The 20,045-nt window shown below is 43.8% G+C and overlaps 2 protein-coding genes across 2 annotated transcripts in view; one reads left to right on the top strand and one right to left on the bottom strand.

Moving 5' to 3' along the window:
* LOC117237403 (prohormone-1) overlaps window positions 1–18,989 on the bottom strand; it is a 60,612-nt gene extending 41,623 nt beyond the window's left edge. The window contains exon 1 of the mRNA XM_033501325.1: window positions 18,967–18,989. The gene's annotated coding sequence lies outside the window, so the exon portion shown is untranslated. The remainder of the gene's footprint in view (window positions 1–18,966) is intronic.
* Window positions 374–15,550, top strand: LOC117237380 (mucin-5AC). Its single transcript, XM_033501281.1, has 14 exons — window positions 374–555; window positions 5,670–5,730; window positions 8,157–8,339; window positions 8,450–8,709; window positions 8,806–9,060; window positions 9,131–9,316; window positions 9,385–9,650; window positions 9,728–10,194; window positions 10,260–10,382; window positions 10,464–11,211; window positions 11,284–11,469; window positions 11,539–11,628; window positions 11,720–11,809; window positions 11,887–15,550. Exons 1-14 carry the CDS (start codon window positions 547–549, stop codon window positions 15,509–15,511), a joined length of 6,549 nt encoding a protein of 2,182 aa, XP_033357172.1. The 5' UTR covers window positions 374–546; the 3' UTR covers window positions 15,512–15,550.
* Window positions 18,990–20,045: the final 1,056 nt, after the last annotated feature.

Genomic DNA, 20,045 nt, shown 5'->3' with positions numbered 1-20,045 from the left:
TAGAAAAAAAATCGGGATGATTTATAGACTAATCTGAGAAAGTTCAAAAAAAGTGAGGCGTGTCAAAAAATTTAAATCAGCTCTAGGACGTTTCTGCCGTAAACAAATTGGATAAAAAACTGGCGAAGATACCAGTGCTTTTGATATATCAGTATTAAAAGAAGCGAACTCGCAGAGGATTCGGGTGAAGGTGGAAGGGAAGAAATGTTTTCCTTTCACCTCTGTTAGAAGGAGTGGCAGGAATGGTTCGAGAGGCTTGGGGAGTCTTACGGTAGAGGTGGAAACGACCCATGAAAGTAACAGTGCCTTCTCCACCTTCTGCTCAACACTTAGTCTCATACTCCTTGCCCTGGAGAACGGTGCACGCGATTCTTTCAGTGTCCTTCGGTGTCGACGTACAGGTACAAGGTCGCGAGTGCACCGGAAACGTGTACACGGGGAATCGAGAAGTCGTGTCTATGCAAGCATAGTGCGCGATGTGCTCGACCTGACGAATTTCCAACGAAGACAAATCGACAACCGGGGATCGATAATCAAACAACGAAAATGGATTGGGTAAGATCAGATACACCAGTTAATTTTGTTCTGTTTACAAAAACGTAGTTAACATCGAATTAAGTATAAGGATTGGCACACAGACGCAAGATCCTGTAAAGATTCTCTAGTCATCTTAAGTACTACAAAGGTGTTATTATTTACACCTTTATCGATCTTTTCCTTTGGCAAAGAGTCCGTTAAAATTTTATATGAGAAAAGACAGGTATCTTTGAAAAGCCGCTCGAACAATTTAGGTAAAAAATTCAACGAGTAACGGTAGCATAGCACTAAGGAACTTTCTCGTTCCGAGAATGAATGATAATCATGACGTAAAAAAACACCGTGTGAGTGGTTCGATGTTCATCTTCCTATGGCTTTTCGGTCTAGGTTGACCCGATTCTCATCCACGTTTCGACGGTTCGCTGTTGCAAGTTAATAAACAACGTAGGGTGTTCTCCTGCAAGCAGATGAATCGATAATCAAGAAATGTGATTTGGACGTCAGAACTCGGTGCATCAAAAATAAACTTGCGACACCGCAAAACTTCTTTAGGTCGTTGATCGATATCACTTTCTCCATACTTTATTCAGTAAATTATGACTGGTGCTAAACGTTAGTTTCTCCGAGGAAGAAAACAGCCTAAACCGTTGAAAGAAAGATAAGATAGAGTAGAATGTAGAATCCTAGGGCAATTGTAGGTAGCATCAACGGACAAAATCCTCGTAGAGCGGCGCCGCGCGTTTTCAAAGTTGGGGCTGGGTTGACCGGATTGTTCGAGGGCGAGATCTACATGCATATCAAATACTTGAGAACGATCGTCGGCTTCCTGCCGGTAGAGGAGGGAGAGGAAATCTACCGGTTATTCGAGCCATACCACTGCCTTCAACTGCACACTTCACTTTAAGCCGCCGCGACAAGCAAAGAAGGAGCGAATGCATGTAGCAATTCGAGATTGCAAAACAGTCGAGGTCGTAACAGTTCTCTTTACCCGCTTTACCCAAACCGACCTCCTGCCATCCTATGTACTTGCTCCGAAAATATCATTTTACATACATGCATAAGTACTTAGGTACCTTCTCTTGATCAGAATCGTGCTACTTTCTCACCTATGGCAGAAAAGAAACGTAGCATGTCTAAGCCTCGAGATGAAGAAACAGTTATGCGCGTCCTTGGAAGAGTGATCCATGGCGAATAGGGCCGATCTAAGATTTCTGTAACGTTTACACAACGTGAAATTCGAAATGCTGCAGGCATTTTTCGAGAGCCATTAACTAAACCATAGACGGAATCAATCGGAAATAATTGTGCAACCGATTGACGCAACCAAGTGTAAAATGAATAATCTATTCCGTTTAATTAAACGTTATCGCTTTCACGTGGTAGGGAAATCATAGAACGATAGCTAATAGAGCTTAGACGAACTTTTCTTATTCGAAGTAGCTTATAACGTCCTTGGAAAAAATGTCGGCAAAGGAATGTTTCGTTCGCTTACGGACGAACGGACGGAAAAAGCAGACAGTGGACGAAGACTAAAAGCGAGAGAAGAGAAGAAAAGAACGAAAAAAGTACTTGGAGCGTGCAAGGAAGGCCATCTGCTGACCTTTCAGAGACTCGTTCAGCGATCTTTCTTTTCCTTTTAGTCGTCAATTATGACCTGCCTATTTACGGCAGAAAGTAAGCTTTTTTCATCGATAAAGAAATTAAAAAAGGCATGGACACATTTCACGTTAAATCGGGCATCCGATTTTATGATCTTGCTCCGATTTGCATTTTCGATCTCTCCTAACGACGCTAACCGGATTCCACGGATCCCGCATAATTTTCCATGTTTTACGGTCGATTTCTTGCGATTGTAAAATACAGAAAAAGAACGAGGCGAGGAATCGCCGAACCGAATGCGGAACTGAAAATAGTGAAACGAAAGGAAAAACGTAAATGAATAAAGCAAAGAACGAGGACCACCGGGCTCCATTATGTTGCGAATCGTCAGGATTCCCTCTAGTAATTAAGAACGATAAAGAAGATTTAATTAAGGGTACGATCGTACTATTAGTTTCCTGGTAAACAGAGCGAGAGTCCGGTGCCTCGAAGCGAATTCCATGGAAAGTAAAAGTGACCAAACCACGCTAGATTTATCCGCCAGAGACAGATCGACCCGACTCGGCTTTACTTTCGACTACATGTTCCATAGGGATGTGAAACAATAAATTACTCTTTCGTTTAAGGCTAACCGATTTTAACTTGGAGTTTTAAAACCCAACAAGTAGTCTACAGTTTAGAAACGGACGCAACTCGATGCAATTTCCATTATAGCTGATCCCGATCTTCAATTACCACTTGATCAACGTTAAGCGAATCCACGGTTACCATTCTTTCTCAAGATTACTCATAATTGAATCTTACCAAACGATCGTTGCTTCTCCGTGCGATTCGCGATTGCGGCGATAATTGGAAATCTCAGGAACAGAAGGTTATCGAAGTTGTAATCGAACGAGAATTTCATCGCGATATGAGAAACGATATGGAATACAGGATTCAAAATAATTAAAGTCATTGAATATGGTAACCCTCGTTACAATGTCGCGCGAATCGTCCGGTAACCTTTGCAACTGGTTTACAGCTACCGGTACTAGATTCTGGATCTTCAAGGTTACGATAAAATTAACTATCTCTCATTTCGTTCTTTCGTCCCTGCGTGCCTGGAATATCAAAAGATCCTCGCGAGCGTGTTTCGCTTTCGACCTTTGTTTCGCTCGATACGAACGTCGTTGACACTTATTTTCTCAACGTGCCTGTTTTCCTAAACTTAGAAGATGGAATTCCCCATCTGCCGGACGAAACATTTCGAGAAGCTTAGCCTTCTACTTTTGCTCGTAGAGCAACGCACGAGAATCCCGGTTCTAAATCTAAACTGACGCGACTCGTTCTACATAATACACGTATCGATTGATTCTCTGAAAAGGTCTCGGTGTTGAGTCATCGACAACAAGTAACGGAATTAAAGCGAAGGGTGAAGTCATCGAAATCGTCTGGACGTCAACGAGCCGTTCAAATGTCACAGGAACTCGAAGCGTGTCCAGTGGCGGTCGTACGGATCGAATGTAAATAAGTTGCTCGTTTGACGATTCGTCGCCAGTTCCATCCAAATAATCGGTACCGATTGAAACGGTTGCGTAACGTTGAACCTCGATAATTGCCACATATTACAGGGTACCGATCGGTGGGCCGAATCGATGTAACTTTTGGTCCAAGTAACGCGTTCCTGTCTTTCCTGTATCGATAATTCCTATTACCCGCTGCTTTCACATCGAGTAATAGTCTTTCTTTTTGCATGAGGAATCGAAAGTACCTGCGATTGACATTTCCTGGTAAAAACAATCAAAACTTGCGAATCATCTATGATCGATGAGGTTCGAATTCAGGTCTTTACGGCTATTGCGAACATTGAAATCACCGGACGGCACCTACAATCTCTTTGCTAAATCTTTGCATAGGTACGAACAGAATCTTGGAATTCAACGAATAACGTTCGAATATAATTACGCTTTCACTTCTAAACAACCAGTTGAAATATCTACATTTTCAAAGTTTGCACAGCGATAACTGATACCAGTCGAAGCTTCCGTGACGATCGGAATCACCGAAATCCTCGCGAATATTTCCGTTCCGGTTATGAAACTTCCCGAATGGAACTCGTCAGTGGAGCAGGTGGTTTTCACGCGTTGCACACCGTATCGTTTGCAGTCGCTAGCCAGAACAATTTCCCGGTTGAAGCGCGCTTGTAGAGCTACGAGTCTGCCGTTCTCGTAGAAAGTTATTTGACATTTAGATAGGTCCGCGGGGAATTTTCGACTCACCCACGTCCATGTTAGCGTGCGGCTATACATACAATTTATTCAATCGCCACTGTTTTCTCTTTGCCACGCGATGTTCCAATTTTAAATCTTCCAACGAGAAATCAAAAATTCTTCTCTTTATTCTCCTTCTCTTTATGGTGCTTGTAAACGAACTGCTTGTGTCGGAAAACGATATCATTCGGCGTTACTCCGTTGAAACGAAGAAGCGGAAAAATCGGGCGCACCCCTGACGATCGTAATAGTGGAATGCGCGATCGACGACGGTCGTTTCAAGCCTTCTCAGCTTCTTCTCCCGGCCATGCTAACTATTGTTCTATCGTCAGGAATGACGTTACGACGTAACGTTAACGTAACGCGCTCGCTGGCCGAAACGTACGAGAAAGTCGTCGCGGAACGATGTTCTTTCTTTTTGCTTTCTCTTTACGCACTCGTTACGTAACGAGGAGTGGCTCGTTGGGTGTCACGGTCCTGTTCTATTTGCCGGATACGTCGATTTATCCTCGAGGTCTTCGATATAATCGGAATCTCCGCTGTGTGTTGGCAGGTGCGCTGCTCGCCAACACGACCCTATAACGACTCGCCGTTCATCGATCGATCGATAGCTTCTCTTTCCACGGTTAAAACGTTATCCTTAGTATCTTAGTCGATGTGGGAGTTTTTAATATAGAGCGCACAAACCGCCGGATCTACTTCTAATACCACAATTCGAGACGGAGATCGATCGTAGAGATAGATTGGATGAAAGTTTATAGCGAGTCTTTAACGCTACGATGATTAACACACTGTAGCCGCGGGCTACATCGAGTAGCGTGTCTACTTATTCTGTTGATAAGTAAATCTACTTAATTCGTTAATTTCGACGGGCCACGCTATTATCGCGTCACGACTTTTAGTATCATATTAAGAGGCTTCTTATGATAAACTTACGCAAGATGCTAATTTCGTCCGTGATTTCGCGTAGAAAAATATGAAAATTGCTCGCGGCTGCCAAATTTCGTCAAAATTTCACAAGCTGCTCATTCTCGCTTATGTGTAGAGAATATTAATAATTGTATTATTATTAAACGAAAGAAGACTGACTCTTGCACGCACGCATCGTGTTTACTCTAGGCATAGATGAAAATAGGTAAGTACGCGGTCAGTTTCACCGTAACACGCGTCACTCACGCTAACTGACCACGAAACCATTTACACGCAGATACAGTTAATTATTCGTGCTCCGTAGGCACATCGAATAACAAATTATTAATGCGCCGCATCGCTTTTCCGTTACAGGAGAACCGAACAGTGTCGCTGCTACTTTGCTTAAGCATTCTGCTTGCGACGATTCACAACGGTGAGTATCTCCGAAAGGAACTTGTACTTGGAGAAGTAGTTTCGTGTCTCCGAGTCGATGGCGGAAAGCAAGACGTGCGATAGCTAAATTCCACGTTGACTTATAATTTTCCGCAAGTTGAGAGACAGACCGCGAATCGACACTACGAGTTTATGCTATAAGAGTGATTAATTAGTAACGATAATTATCGTCGCGATCTTTTCATCTATCGTTGCGAACGAATGACTGAAAGACTATGATACAGTAAGAATAAAACTTGCGCTTGTTCCTATCGAAATAAAAAATTGGGTCGACAAGGTTGGAACGACGAATAGCCCATTTACTTTGTGACCGAGTCTCTGATCTCTCTCCTGTAATTTCTCTAGCATAACCGGTGCAGCACGTGGGGATCGGTGCACGCACGCGGGTGCAGTTTCACTGAACTCGCCAGATCTCGACCAGTGAAACGTATGCACCTTCTCGGAGAAAACGATCGAAGCAAAAACGGGGCCCCATTCGAGGTGTAGTCGATATGTATAGGGAAAGGGGCAATAAACCTCGAAAGTATGAACATTGTAGGCATAAAACCGTCGGGATATTTAATGCGATCGTTCTCGCCAAATTTCTACACCGCGTTTCGTAATCGATACGATGATAATCGTTGCCCGATTTGCAGGAAAAAACTTATAGTCGACGTGTCGGATCATTTCGATAAAGAAATACGATAAAGATACGATCGCGATCTATCGCGTACGTATATCGCGTATTACGGTAGAACTCCATTTATCTGATCTTGTCGGTAGACAAACAGTTTACACAATTAGAATTCGTATGATAGCAGCTCATCAATTTTCCTGCTATTATTTTTCGTCCACGTAATAGAAGCTTGTGTTCAGATAAATGAATTTAATCGGTAAACGTTCACTTAATCGGGCATTAACGAAAATCTCGTTGCGATAAATGAAGATGTACAGAAGGAAGAACACTCGCAAAATTCCTCGCGTCGCGAGATTGCCAATGCTACTTCGCACAGCTATAGAACGTAACGTAGTTTCTAACGACGAGATCAACTGCTTTGGATCATTAAGTATACTGGACACTGTACGTATCCTGTAGACCTAACGACCACTAACTTCTTTTCGATCGTAGGACGTCGTACTTAGGCGACAATGCTCGTTCAAGCATCGATAATCAGGATCAGAAATAAGAAACAGAGCGTTTTAGCGGTCTCGGTAGCAGGTAGACAGCGTGTTTGGTACAGCTGCGGTAGGAATTCCAGATTTGCGGGTAACACCGCGTGTCTCGAGCCTCTTACCGATATTATCTCCGGTATTATGCGCTGCGCTTAACTCCATTACCGTCTCTGTAACGTTCATATAACGCGAAACTATTGCCAGCGTGTAGGAATGAAACAGAATCTCGGACGCTTTCTGTATCGCTGTCGATCTTTGCCCCGGGTGTAGTTCCTATTCCTTGCTCGATTATCATTATCCTGTCAGTCGTGACACAAACACAAATGCAAGCACAATTCCGCTTTGTGCGAAGCGTGCGAATCGAGGAAAACGATCGTGGAAACTATATAAAATTCTACTTTTACTTACGTATTGCTAGTATATTGCTAGTGAAAATCGAAAACGAAAACAAACTTTCCAATTCGGTGTATAGAATTTCATGTTAGAAAACTCCTGGTAATAACCGAAGACCGGTAGCGACTGAAATGCAGTTGAACAGTGCGTTATCAGTGATCGATGGAACAAAATCATTGACCGAGTTGACGAGTCTCTGTGCCACGTGGGTGGTCAGGGTCAGGTACGATCTTGATTCTGGTCTCGATTTTTACATTCTTTCTGAACGGCCTCGATTCGTGCGCGATCAGTGAAAGCATCGAGGATAATTCCCGATCGAAAGCGAGTACCGACAACGGTTCGTCAAGGCGACTGCAAATCGGGTTATCAATGAAGGAAACGTGTGAAAATAAAAGAGAAATCGCGACGCACCAGTCACCGTGTTTCTCACTAACTATCTACGAGTATATACGTATAATCCTAAATTACGAACACGATGAGCGATCACTGATGACCGGGCTAATGTAAGTACTTGTGCATAAGCATTAACGAACAGTTTGCAATTATCGGCAAACGGTAATTTTCTTCTCGTTAAACGGGTAAAAAGCGATAAAAGTAGCAAGTACGACAGATTTTATTATATAGATTCGCGTCAGAAAGGCAATTCGTTTGTGTTAACGCGAGATTACAGGCATGAAAATTCGTGGCGTATGCGATTCGCGGATCTGTTTCTCGCTCGACAAATGAAAGTTCAATCGCGTTTCAATTTCTCCGCAAAGTTTCTCTGTCGACCACTCGTGCTTGTCTTTCTATGAAAGAGTTACGCTAGCTAAAGCACCTGTACAAAACGAAATTAACAAAGGAATACTCGGTCTAACGTAGGTAACGCTGAACGCAAGATCGTATGCTATTATACAAACTGGTCGATTTATCGACCAGGCACTGCCAAGTTCTCACCGCAAAACATCAATCCGTATTTATGCACCCATCTAATCTACGCTTTCGGTGGTTTCACCAAGGACAATGCCTTGAAGCCTTTCGACAAATACCAAGACATCGAGAAAGGTATGACAAACAAAGAGAGGGAAAGAGAGAGAGAGAGAGAGAGGACGAGAAACCAGATTCGTCCGGACACGAAAAAAATTGCATCGATTAACCTTGCGCAACTTTTAAAGGTGGATACGCCAAGTTCACTGGCTTAAAAACATACAACAAGAACTTGAAAACCCTGTTGGCTATCGGAGGTTGGAACGAAGGTTCCAGTAGGTTTTCTCCGATGGTTGCCGACCCTGACAGAAGACGAGAATTCGTCAAGAACGCCATAAAGTTCCTTCGAAAGAATCACTTTGACGGTCTCGATCTCGACTGGGAATATCCAGCTTTTAGGGACGGTGGAAAGCCTCGGGACAAAGACAACTATGCCAGCTTGGTGCAGGTAAAGTAACAAAAATTAATATCTCACCGATCTAGCTAACTGTATGTTATTCACGCGTTATGCTTCTTCCGAAACCATTCATATTTGATTACAAAGGAACTGAGAGAGGAGTTTGAGAGGGAGTCTTCAAAGACCGGAAGACCGAGACTTTTACTAACGTTGGCGATGCCAGCTGGTATCGAGTACATCGACAAAGGCTACGATATTCCTAGATTAAACGAATACTTGGATTTCATCAATCTTTTATCGTATGACTACCATTCGTCTTACGAACCAGCCGTCGATCATCACTCTCCTCTGTATCCTCTGGAAGAGGACAACGAATACAATTACGACACCGAGTTAACGATCGTAAGACTTTGGCAGTGTGGATCGGTGTGTGGAATCTCGTAAACGCTAACGCTAGCGATAACGTTTCCAGGATTACACTGTGAACTATCTGCTGAAAAAGGGTGCCTCTCCGGGCAAGATAATCCTAGGAATTCCAACGTATGGCCGATCCTACACGCTTTTCAACGAGGATGCCACTGATCTGGGTTCACCGGCCGATGGTCCAGGAGTCGAAGGCGACGCGACCCGCGAGAAAGGCTACCTCGCTTACTACGAAGTTAGCTTTTGCCGCTTATCATCGCGATATTAATTTTAAGACCAAATAATACGATACCGCTTCCACAGATTTGCGAGAGCTTAGCGCAATCGGACGAGTGGCAGGTGGTTCAGCCAAATGCAAAAGCTATGGGTCCTTATGCGTACAAAGGAGACCAATGGGTAGGTTACGACGACGAAGATATAGTCAAGTTAAAAGCCAAATACGCGAACGAGAAGAACTTGGGGGGAATTATGTTTTGGACGATCGACAACGACGATTTCCGGGGCAAATGTCACGATCGTCCGTATCCTCTGATCGAAGCGGCTAAAGAGATGCTCTTGACGGACAGCTCGTAAGTACACCGAGTCGACGAATCGCTGCTTTACAGTTTCAACGACACCGATAGCGATGCTTCCTTTGAAACTTCAGGAATACCGTTCAGAAGTCAAAGACAGTGGACAATCGTAAGAAACCCAGAGCCCAAGGTGTTCAGAGCAATACCGTAAGAAGAAAAGGTGGTAGACGAAGCACCACGACTGCAGCGCCTGCCCCGAAGATCCGAACGTCCTCCTCGAGACCAAAGTACCGGACGTTTTCGCGTCCTAAAACCAGCGAGGAGGAAGAGGAGGATCAACGAGTCGACAGACGATCGTACGACCCATCCTCCGACGAAGAGGATAGCTCCGAGAGAGGAAACGCGGTTAAGACTGCGAACAAAAACGAAAGACCGAGCAACAAGAATAAAAGGAGATCGTCGAAAGATCGATCGAGTTCCAATCGGAATCGTAGAAAGCAAGCTCGCCGCAAAGAAGAAACCAACAGCAACTCGAACGAAAGATCGTTGAGTAATAAACTGACTACTCCGGAACCGCCAACGACACCCGATCCCGGGACAGGTAACTTAGCCGCGATATTTCGCAAACGCCACACCGCAGAAATATTAACTTTTTATTTTCGATAGATTTCAAGTGCGAAGACGAAGGATTCTTTCCGCATCCCCGAGATTGCAAGAAATATTTCTGGTGTTTGGAGAGCGGCCCAGGAGGTCTTGGCGTAGTAGCGCACCAGTTTACGTGTCCTTCTGGTAATTCGATCGCAATCATCCGAAAATCCGTTTCAAAGGTCGTCTACTCGTTCTAAAAATGATTCTCCTTCGATCGCGCAGGTTTGGTGTTTAACAAGGCAGCCGATTCCTGCGATTACCCGCGCAACGTTGTATGTCCCAAATCGAAAACGTCTCAGTCGTCCGCGTCGACGACCAGAGCGCCGATAACCGCTGCCACCAGCCGTACCACTTATCTCTATAGCACTACGCGTCGACCATCCCCCGAAAAATCAGACACGGAGGAAGAGTACGAGTACTACGACGAGGACGACGACGAAGTCGAAGAGGAGGATGAAGAAGAGGGAGAGGAAGAAGAGCCTAAAACGACTACCACTCCGAAAGCGCTTTTGTATAAAACGATTACCAGAAACAAGCCTAGTACGACTACGACTACGAGTACGACAGAAGCGCCTACGACCACCTCGAAGGTTGGGAAAAATGAGCCTGAGATTACCAATATTGAGGACGAAGAGGATCCTAGGGTTATCAAAGAGCTAATAATGCTGATCAAGAAAGCAGGTGGTATAGAGCAACTAGAAAAGCAGCTGTTACTTCAAGACAAGAATGCTGACAACAGTGCGAATTCTGGCAGCGTAAACGCTACTCCTGCTACGATAAGTCGCACTTTGTACGAACGTGTACTGAATCGACAAGCTGGTAAAGTTACAAATAAGCAACGTACTTCTACGAATACAAATTACGCGAATGGGCCAGGAAGTGCGCAGTTCGAGGGATTGGACGAGGTTCCGGAAGTGAAGAGTTTGAGGCGCTCGCAAAAACCGCAATACGTGACCATCGAGAGACCAAAGTACGTGATATCGCACGTTCTGATGTTTCATTCGTTTCATAACGTTTCGTTCGTTTCGTTCCCTTGATACAGGCCGTCTACGAAGGAACCGCCGATCGAGGACGAGCAACTCGACGAAGAAGAAGATCTCGATGAAGATAACACGGATGTAGCTTCATCCGAGGAACAGACTATTAGCAATCCTTTCTTAGCTAGCTCGACGCAGAGAGCGACGCCTAATTATATCAACATCAGACGCGCTCGACCTTCCACCTCAAGGTAAGTGAAAGAGAATAGACGCAGGAGGACGATGTTGTTCTTGTAAACGTTGCAATGGAAATCCCTCAGATACGAGAACGACGTTGAGGAGAAAAATAAGAACACGGAAGAAGAGGCGCCTATTCCCAGCCGACGCCGGCGTCCCAGCGTGTTTCCCAAGTAAGTCCGCGTTTAATTCAAAATCGCTGTTTGCCAAAAGTAAAAAGAACACAATTTCAAAAAGCGAATAACTTGCTTCTTTCGATTATAGAAATACCGAGACGAGTTCTTCCGAAAATACCAGAGATCAGGAATCTCGTTCATCCGCAAACGAAGAAAGTCCACAGACAACTAAATCCAGGTTTCTATACCTAAAACAATCTCCGCCATTTAGTAAACTTCAAGCGACTGTTATCTAATTATTTAAATATTCTTTAGGTATGTTAGCGTTCAAAGATTCAGAAGCACGACTTCACATTCTACGGAGGTTGTTTCGCAAGTGGCATCCACTAGCCAAGAACCAATTACGGAATCGGTCTCGAGCGAAGCGACCGAAATCGATCAAAAGGTGGATACCACCACCGCGACGAGTCCAGTGATCAACATTTTACCTTCGATTGGCTTATCTTCGACACCGAACGATATCCTCGTCGAGTCGGAAACGGAAAAACCGATTCCGACAACGACTCCAGAGGCTAGCTCGACTACCACCGAATCTGTGAAACTCGTCGAGGATTCGGCTACGGAAATCCTCTTAACTACGGCACCAGCGAACTTGTCTACGTTGTCGATTCCAAATACAAGGATCAACACCGCATCGGTATCTCAGCCAAGGCCTTTTAGCTTTAACCGAAGAAATAGACCTACGACCGAGCCTACCACCACTCCGTTGCCACCGTCCAACGATCAGACGAGGTCCAAGGTGAGTATATCATCGCGAAACCAAACGCGCTCGTCCTTTTTGGTAGGACGAGATCGATTAAGACCGAGGCAGGAGAACGCCGGTCGAAACGAGCCGACCACTGAGAACGAGCAAATCGAATCTTCTCGCGGCGGCGTTGTCAAAGAGACAGCGCACACTCGTGGAAGGTCGAAAAGCAGAGGAGTGAGTAGATACACGCCGCCGACCTTCAGAGTTAGAAACGAAGATTCGTCCAACTCCGTAGTTAGAGAACGCATTCGAACTACGGAACCTCCTGTTAGCACGGCCATTGCCACGGATGCTTCGAGAACGCGGTTCCGCCGGCCAATTGCTAAAACCACCACCGAATCCACCAAAGCTAACGAACTCGAGGACAGTCCTATCGTTAGGATCGCCCAAGGTTATCCCAGAAGGAGCTTATCTTCGAGATCGAAAAACACGGTTAAGGACGAGATAGATAACGATAAAATCACCAACATCAAGGTATTCAAAAAGCCGACTGCATTGAACAGAGACGTGTACGCCAGGACAAGATATACGAGGAAAAGAAACAACGTAGAAATTGGTGAGTTCAAAAAGGAGACGGAAGAAAAAACAAGCGAAGCCGCGCCAGATTTCTTCTATTCTTCGACATCTACTACAACAACGGACTCGATCGTCGATCGTTCTTTGAACGACACCACCATACCCATAATTGTAACTACGACCGAACGACCGATCGTGAATTCCATAGACGAAACCGATACAGTTTTATCTCCAACGACGATATCACCGGAAACGCAAGAAACTACGATTACTGGTTTAGATACCGAGACGAACACCGTCGAAGCTGTTCGTACCACGGAATTGACAATAGAGAACGAAGTGAACACGGAGACGGACGATCGAGTCGATCCTAGCGAAGGGCTCGATCAAGTCCTTACAACGACCGATAGCGCTATCAAACTGCAAGATTTTGAACCAAACGTGATCATCGTCCTTCCTGCGAACAATACCGAAACGGTTAACGAAGAGAATATAAACTTTGCTGTTCCGAGGCGCAGAAAAGTTTTGCTAAGAAGACGGCCCGTTACATCGAGCTCAACAGCTGCATCGCAAGCAGAACAAGAAGAAAATAAATTAATTCCCCGTAGGAGGAAAGTGATCAAGCGTGTTCGGCCGGTCCAAAGCACGGTATCCACGGTAGATGCTGATTCTTCCACGGAAAAGGATCAAATTTTGCTTAGATTTCGATCTACGACTCCTAGAGAAGATGCGACGAGTACGATCGTTGCTGAAACGTCGGACGTTTCGACGGAAAATTTCGGTTTGTCAACGACAGAAACTGTGACGGCAGAAACGATCGACTTGGATATAACCGATGGTTTCACAGGAGTCACTTTGGAAACGTCGACTGCAGAAACTGCGATCAGTGACACTGGTTTCTCCGAATCCGATGTCGTTACAATGGCCTCGACGATAATCGATAATGTTACCGCCGTTGCGGTCGATTCCACGACAAGCAAGGAGGAGTGGACAGTGGAAACCGGTGCAACGGAATCAACCACGTCATCGAATTTCTTAATTAATTTCACCGACGCGAATGATATTTTGGATGAAACGTTACCATCGAGGAACGAACTCGACGCCCTGCCAACCACTATTTCGCAGCTCACTACACCTTCCGCGGCTTTCCAATCCAACCGTAGGTTAGAGACATACAATAGAACGTACTATTTAGACTCCAGATACGTGAGAAAGAAATTTGTACGCAGGCGGCCAGTTGCTTCTTCTTCTTCTTCGGAAAATGTCACCAACAATTGGTATCCATATATAGAAACTTCGTCCCACGTGCCTTTAACTAGCGAGAGAAACGAAGTGGGTCTGTCGAAACGTAGAAAGAGCCTGTTCGTTCGCCGTAGACCGGTCTCCTCTACAACCGCGAGAACAACGGGATTTATCGAAGAAGATTTCATAGATGAGAATAAATTCGGGGACGAGAAGGAATTGCAGTTGGAAGTGCGACGTAATGTCGAAAACGCTACTCCAAGAATCAATCGAGCCTACGATGAAACCTTCTACCCTATTACTCCATCCGCCGCAAGGGAATCGGAAGAATTCTGGAACCGCTACACTACTCCATCGACCAGTGAAAGACGTTCTCCGTTTCCGGTAACTGTACAAAGCGAAACGACACTCGACAAAAGCTCCGCAAACGTCGACGAATCCTCAGAAAACGAAGAAAGCCATCGATCGGTATCCTTTAATAATCGTTCACCAGAGATTCGCCCTCGTTATAGAGTTCCAGAATCGCTGAAGAAAACGGCGAGCGTGGAGGGTCTTTATTCTCTCGATTCGTTACCAGAGGAATCCGGAGAATCGAACAATCACAAGTCTAGATATCAGAACTTTCGTCAACCGAGGACGCGTTACAAATATCGAGAGATAACGAGGAATCAGCGAGAAGAGAACGAAGAATCGCTTGCAGATGCTACGCATTCGCCCAGCTTCGACTCCTCGACGCAGGTGAGAACGCGTTTCTACGCGAGACGTCCAGTGTCCAGCACAGAACCACCGGTCACGGAGACTCTGATTCCAGCGAAGAAATTCGACTACGTGGCGGATGCTCATAGAAGGCAACAATCTTTACGAACGACACCGCGTAATCAGAACGAAGAGGCAGATTCGACTACTTGGACGAGTTTGAACGAGGAACGAGCGGAGGTTCAGAACTTCGTAGATGGAGATTACGTGACTACGCCTTCTTCGCAACCGCTGGTGACGCGATTGGTCACATCCGTCGAGGAATCGGCCACCACGGAAAGACAAAAGATTCTCATAAAAACGAAATACTCTTCGTTAACGTCGAACACGAAGATTCCCCTTCAGACTACGATCGCTCGATTGGAACATCCTGCTACTACAGCCTCCCCGATCTCCGATACGCTGGAAAGATCTACGGATTCCCTGGATGAATCGGAAGGGAACGAGGACGAATCGGTGAATGAGATTCGCCAGGGCCAAGTCGAAAGATCCACGTTGCCCATAGAGGGTGAATTTCTTTATCAGGCACGATTCACCACGGAATCTCATGAATCGTCCACGATCGAGATCGAATCGGTGTTCAACAATTTGATCGGCAGTAGGGACTCTACCAAGTAATAAAACGCGTCTTCTCGAATCGTTCATCGATAATGTATATATATATATATATATAGACACGATTATCCTTATCATGTATCATGAAAAATTCACAAGATATCTAACGATCTACGAGTCAAAAAATAGGTGAAAGTTCTCTCCTCTTCTGTCCTTCGTCGAATCACTGTCAACTAGTTTCCCCGATCTTGAATACCGGAACAAAGCTGCCAGGATAATCGAATCAATGATCGTCAAACCTCTATAGCTGACAACCAGAAAATCAGCATAGAATCACCGATATCAGCGCAGAGGATCGTCCACTTTCTTTACCTTCTCTCTCTTCTCGTTTAAGACAAAAAGAGATTGCCCCGAGAATGCTGAAAAGAGAGAGATCGAAGAGAAAGGTTTCGGAAGATCGTCATTAAGCGTGCTACCCTCTTCTAATTTTCAGGTCGCCAGCTCGGAAGTCAATAGACTACCAACCCTCAAGGAACTAATTGGTTATCAAACGAACGAATACGCCAGCAGTCCGTCACCCATATTCTTGAGCTTGTTTCCTCTTAAAGCGAAGGACGAAGAGATTTTATCGCATGAAAAAAACACGAACCGCATTCTCGAGGGAACAAGTGTTCGGAATGATACAATTTTCAATGCAGAACCAACAACTTTAATGCCAAATAAGCATGATCAAAAGGAAGAGACAGGCTACGCGATACAAAATGATTTAGATTTATCCATGGATAGTATAGACACGTATTACGTTGAGGATAATATCGACGAAAACGATATTTCGTTGACTAACAAGAAGAGGATCGATCGACAGGATTCGTCGACGACTGTCACCCTAAAACCTACCACTATGCGTGGTATTCCTTTAGTTGATTTAATGCAAAGCCAAGTCCCCCGTGGTTTTTATGTTACTAGAAGCGAAACGGAAAATCCGATACCAGAACAAGTAAAGAACGACGAATCAACCACCGAGTGGACAACATTGTCGATAGAAAGCAAAGAAAATGTTTCTTCCAAGATCGCTAACGAAATCGAACAACCCAATGCAGGTAGAACGATTGTTACCGATTTTAACCATAATGATAGCGAAGAAAATTCCAAATCTTCGACCCAAGTTATTACAACTTTAAAGCCCGATTTTTTCACGAAAAGTAACGAAGTTAAAGACAGAGACGAAAGTATAGCACCATCGACGAATCGAGTGCAAACAGAAAAAGATATAGATCTCTTTACGGAGATACCAAGTTTGGAAACAAATGCAGCACCTTCGATTTCTATATCCGTAATTTCTCCGACCGATTCACCTGTTACATTTACTTCTCTATCCTCTAATGAACCCGAGTCTATTGTTTCTACAACCAGTGAATCCTTGACTAATGACAACGCTACCCTGTCTATTAAAAATACTGACTCCACTTCAACCTCTGTAACCGAAGTACAATCTAATTTCACGACTAAAACAAACATCTTAGAATCCGTAACAGAAACAGGGTTATTACATATAGAAAATGGAACGCATGCTGCACATTTGCAAGAAAATTATTCGACAGACGAAAAGGTCAGTAGCAGCCAACAAACTGGCGAAGTTAGAAGAAACGTGGCGAAGGATGGCGAAAAATCGAAGTTGAGTTCATCGTTGTCAACCACGACGCGTCCTTCTACTCAATCCGAAAGATCGGCGAATAAATTTAATCGCCGCCGACAAAGGATCGAATTTAATCCTAATCACGAGTTTGGACGTAAATCTCAGGACGGTAGACAGGATCATCGTTATGTAAGCCCATCGAACGAAGATCAAAAGGATTCGATAAAAGAAACAAGAAGAACGCAACATCCTCGTCGTAGAGTTATTAGTTACAGAGGGCGGCACCGCAGACCTTTTGTTACTGGTACAGCTGTGAACGACTCGCTTGCCTCCAATACAACCACTCGTACGACTAATCGTACGGTCAACGACGATGATAAACTGAAAGTAACGAAGAAATCAGCTAAGGAGGAATCCGAGCAAATCGAAGCGATAACTGGCTCCACGAAAAGAACGAAAGCGGGTAATTCTGTAGAAAATCGAAATGATGGAGAAAACGCGAACAAGGAAGAGACAAGCGTGGAAAAGAAGGTTGTGCCAAAGGCAAATCTTACCGGAAAAGAAGCTGTCTCCAAAGAAGAACGTCTTCGGATCGAGGAAAATATCGGTCGATCCGAGTCTGAGGTCAGTTTAGACTTTAAATTTCCTACACTTGCGACTTGCGATGACATAAAAAAAGAAGTATAACAATTTCTTTACAATATGTAATTCTAACTCAGACGCTATCGCTCGCTGTCCCTCTCCCTCCCTTTCTCTCTCTTTACATCTAACTAAACAAAGTGGAATACGCAACATTCACGAACCGTAAATAAAAACGACAAAACCGATCAGACCTCCTTGTAGTTTATCCAGACATCCGGACGAAAAAAGAACAAAGCTACTCGTCGATGACTTTAAAAGCATACGACAAAGCTCAGATCGATCGCGGCATTCATTTCACGCCATAACGAAAGAAAGGAGTTGATCCGATTCTTCGGTGACAACGATTAACGAAAAAAATCGTATAACAGCAGAAGGAAAAGTATTTCAGAAGGGATCACTATCTACGGAAGAAATTCATCGAGCATCTTTTCTGCCATCTTCGCCATAATCTTCACCTACCACTGATTTTACTCTACCCTCAAATCAATTAACACTTTTTTCTTTTACGAGGCGTGTGTCGCATATTTTACGGCGCCTTCGTTACGCTTATTTTGTTTCATCTTACGATGTATTTTAACCCTTTGTGCTTTGCTCCTTTTACATATATGTATATTTACCGCGAACTCGACGATTATGAAACTTTCTCTATAACCTTTGTTCATTGATGCTTGTGAAATGGCAGTAAAATGTCAACAGTGCAAAGGGTTAATGCTTAGCTACGAAATTCAGCAATTTAACACAAGAATGAAGTGCCATTGTTGTCTCGCGCGCTTATCCTCTAATTATTCTTAGCTCCTCTTCTCTCATGCATCGTTTCAGTGCTTTTTAGCCCTGAATACGATTATTCAAAATAAAACGGCCAACATGTCAATCGGTATAAGTCTTACGATGTGAAACTGAAGCGCAAAAATTACAAACGTTTAGGTAAAGGATCCTACGCTCTTGATACCTCACTGAGATTCGTTACAACGCGCTATCTACGAACAATTAATAAGATACGACATATTTTGAATTTGTATTATTCGCGTCATAAAATTCGAGGCATCTTGTGTTTCTGTTATCTCCTATCGAGGTAATGTTTCACTAATCAAATTTCATTAATCGGTTATAAAAAAAAATCGTTCACGAACTCGTTCTCGACATATTAAATACTTCGTAACATCAGCTTCTTGTTGATAACTTATACCAATTGACCGTCGACTAATATTTTTTGATTGACCGATGAGAAAATTCTACTTACCGTTCTAACGAACCTAAACAAAATACAATCTGCGTATGCTCTACGAACAGGTGAATTCCTCGAAGAGTACGGTAACATCTCGTACACCAGGAAATTTGCCATCAACCAGGTTGAGGAAACCCACTACATTCAATTTGGCGACATTGCAAAGCAAAACTTCCAACACATTCGCGAATCATCGAAAAACTCATTCGAACGACGGAAAGTCTCAAACTCTTGCTAACGAAAAACTCGGTAAGTGATGATACGATAATATAAAATCTGCACATAACCATGATACTCTACAACTCGAAACTCTGTAACATGATCGCGCCACGTGCCGCCAATTATTGCGAAGCACAACGCCGCGTCGACCAAGTATCGTACCATTAGAAACGCGTGCGTTTGCGTAAACAATTGTGTGCGCGATATGTTTGAAATTCAAATCTCCTTTAATCGATGCTCTCCGTTAATCAAATAAAATAAAAAGTTTTCGAAGAATATATTATTAAATAATTGTAGAAACAATTTACAGACACGTTTCTATATTATGTTTTAGATGCCGTGGATGAAAGAACAGAAACACCGAAATCTGAAAAAGATATCGATCAAAGTAGTAGAGCACAAGAATTCGCGGTGACTTTGGCAGATCCACCGTCTCCACAAACATCAGCTACGGGTACACTCAACTTGTTAAATCCTCCACCATCAGATTTCTTAATTTATATAAACTAAAATGTTAAGTCGCATATTTCACTCTTGTTCATGGATCACTTGGGACATAATTTCTCATTGCACTGCAATTTTCGACTTATATTTTCTCATACTCTTCGAATCAATCGATGAGGACGATACTTTTCCATTTACTTACTTCTAATTCGTGTACTTCTTCCATTCTGATACTCAAACATTATAAAACCTTTAAGGAGCCGAGGTTACCATCAAGAACTAATCACATTTTATTCTTATTGAAGATGTACTTCATTGTTGGGGGTCTAATGGAAGCTAATCAACATCTTTTGAGAACTCTACCTCGTCGACTTCATAATCGTTCATCTGTTTTGCTAATATTTTTGTCCTTTCCATACATTTCTACTCTA

Source organism: Bombus vosnesenskii, unplaced genomic scaffold, assembly GCF_011952255.1.
Source record: "Bombus vosnesenskii isolate JDL3184/JDL3185 unplaced genomic scaffold, Bvos_JDL3184-5_v1.1 scf7180000013370, whole genome shotgun sequence".
In the NCBI taxonomy this organism is placed as follows: Eukaryota; Metazoa; Arthropoda; class Insecta; order Hymenoptera; family Apidae; genus Bombus; species Bombus vosnesenskii.
The sequence above is the reverse complement of the archived record's forward strand: the minus strand, read 5'-3'. Positions and strand labels throughout refer to the sequence as shown.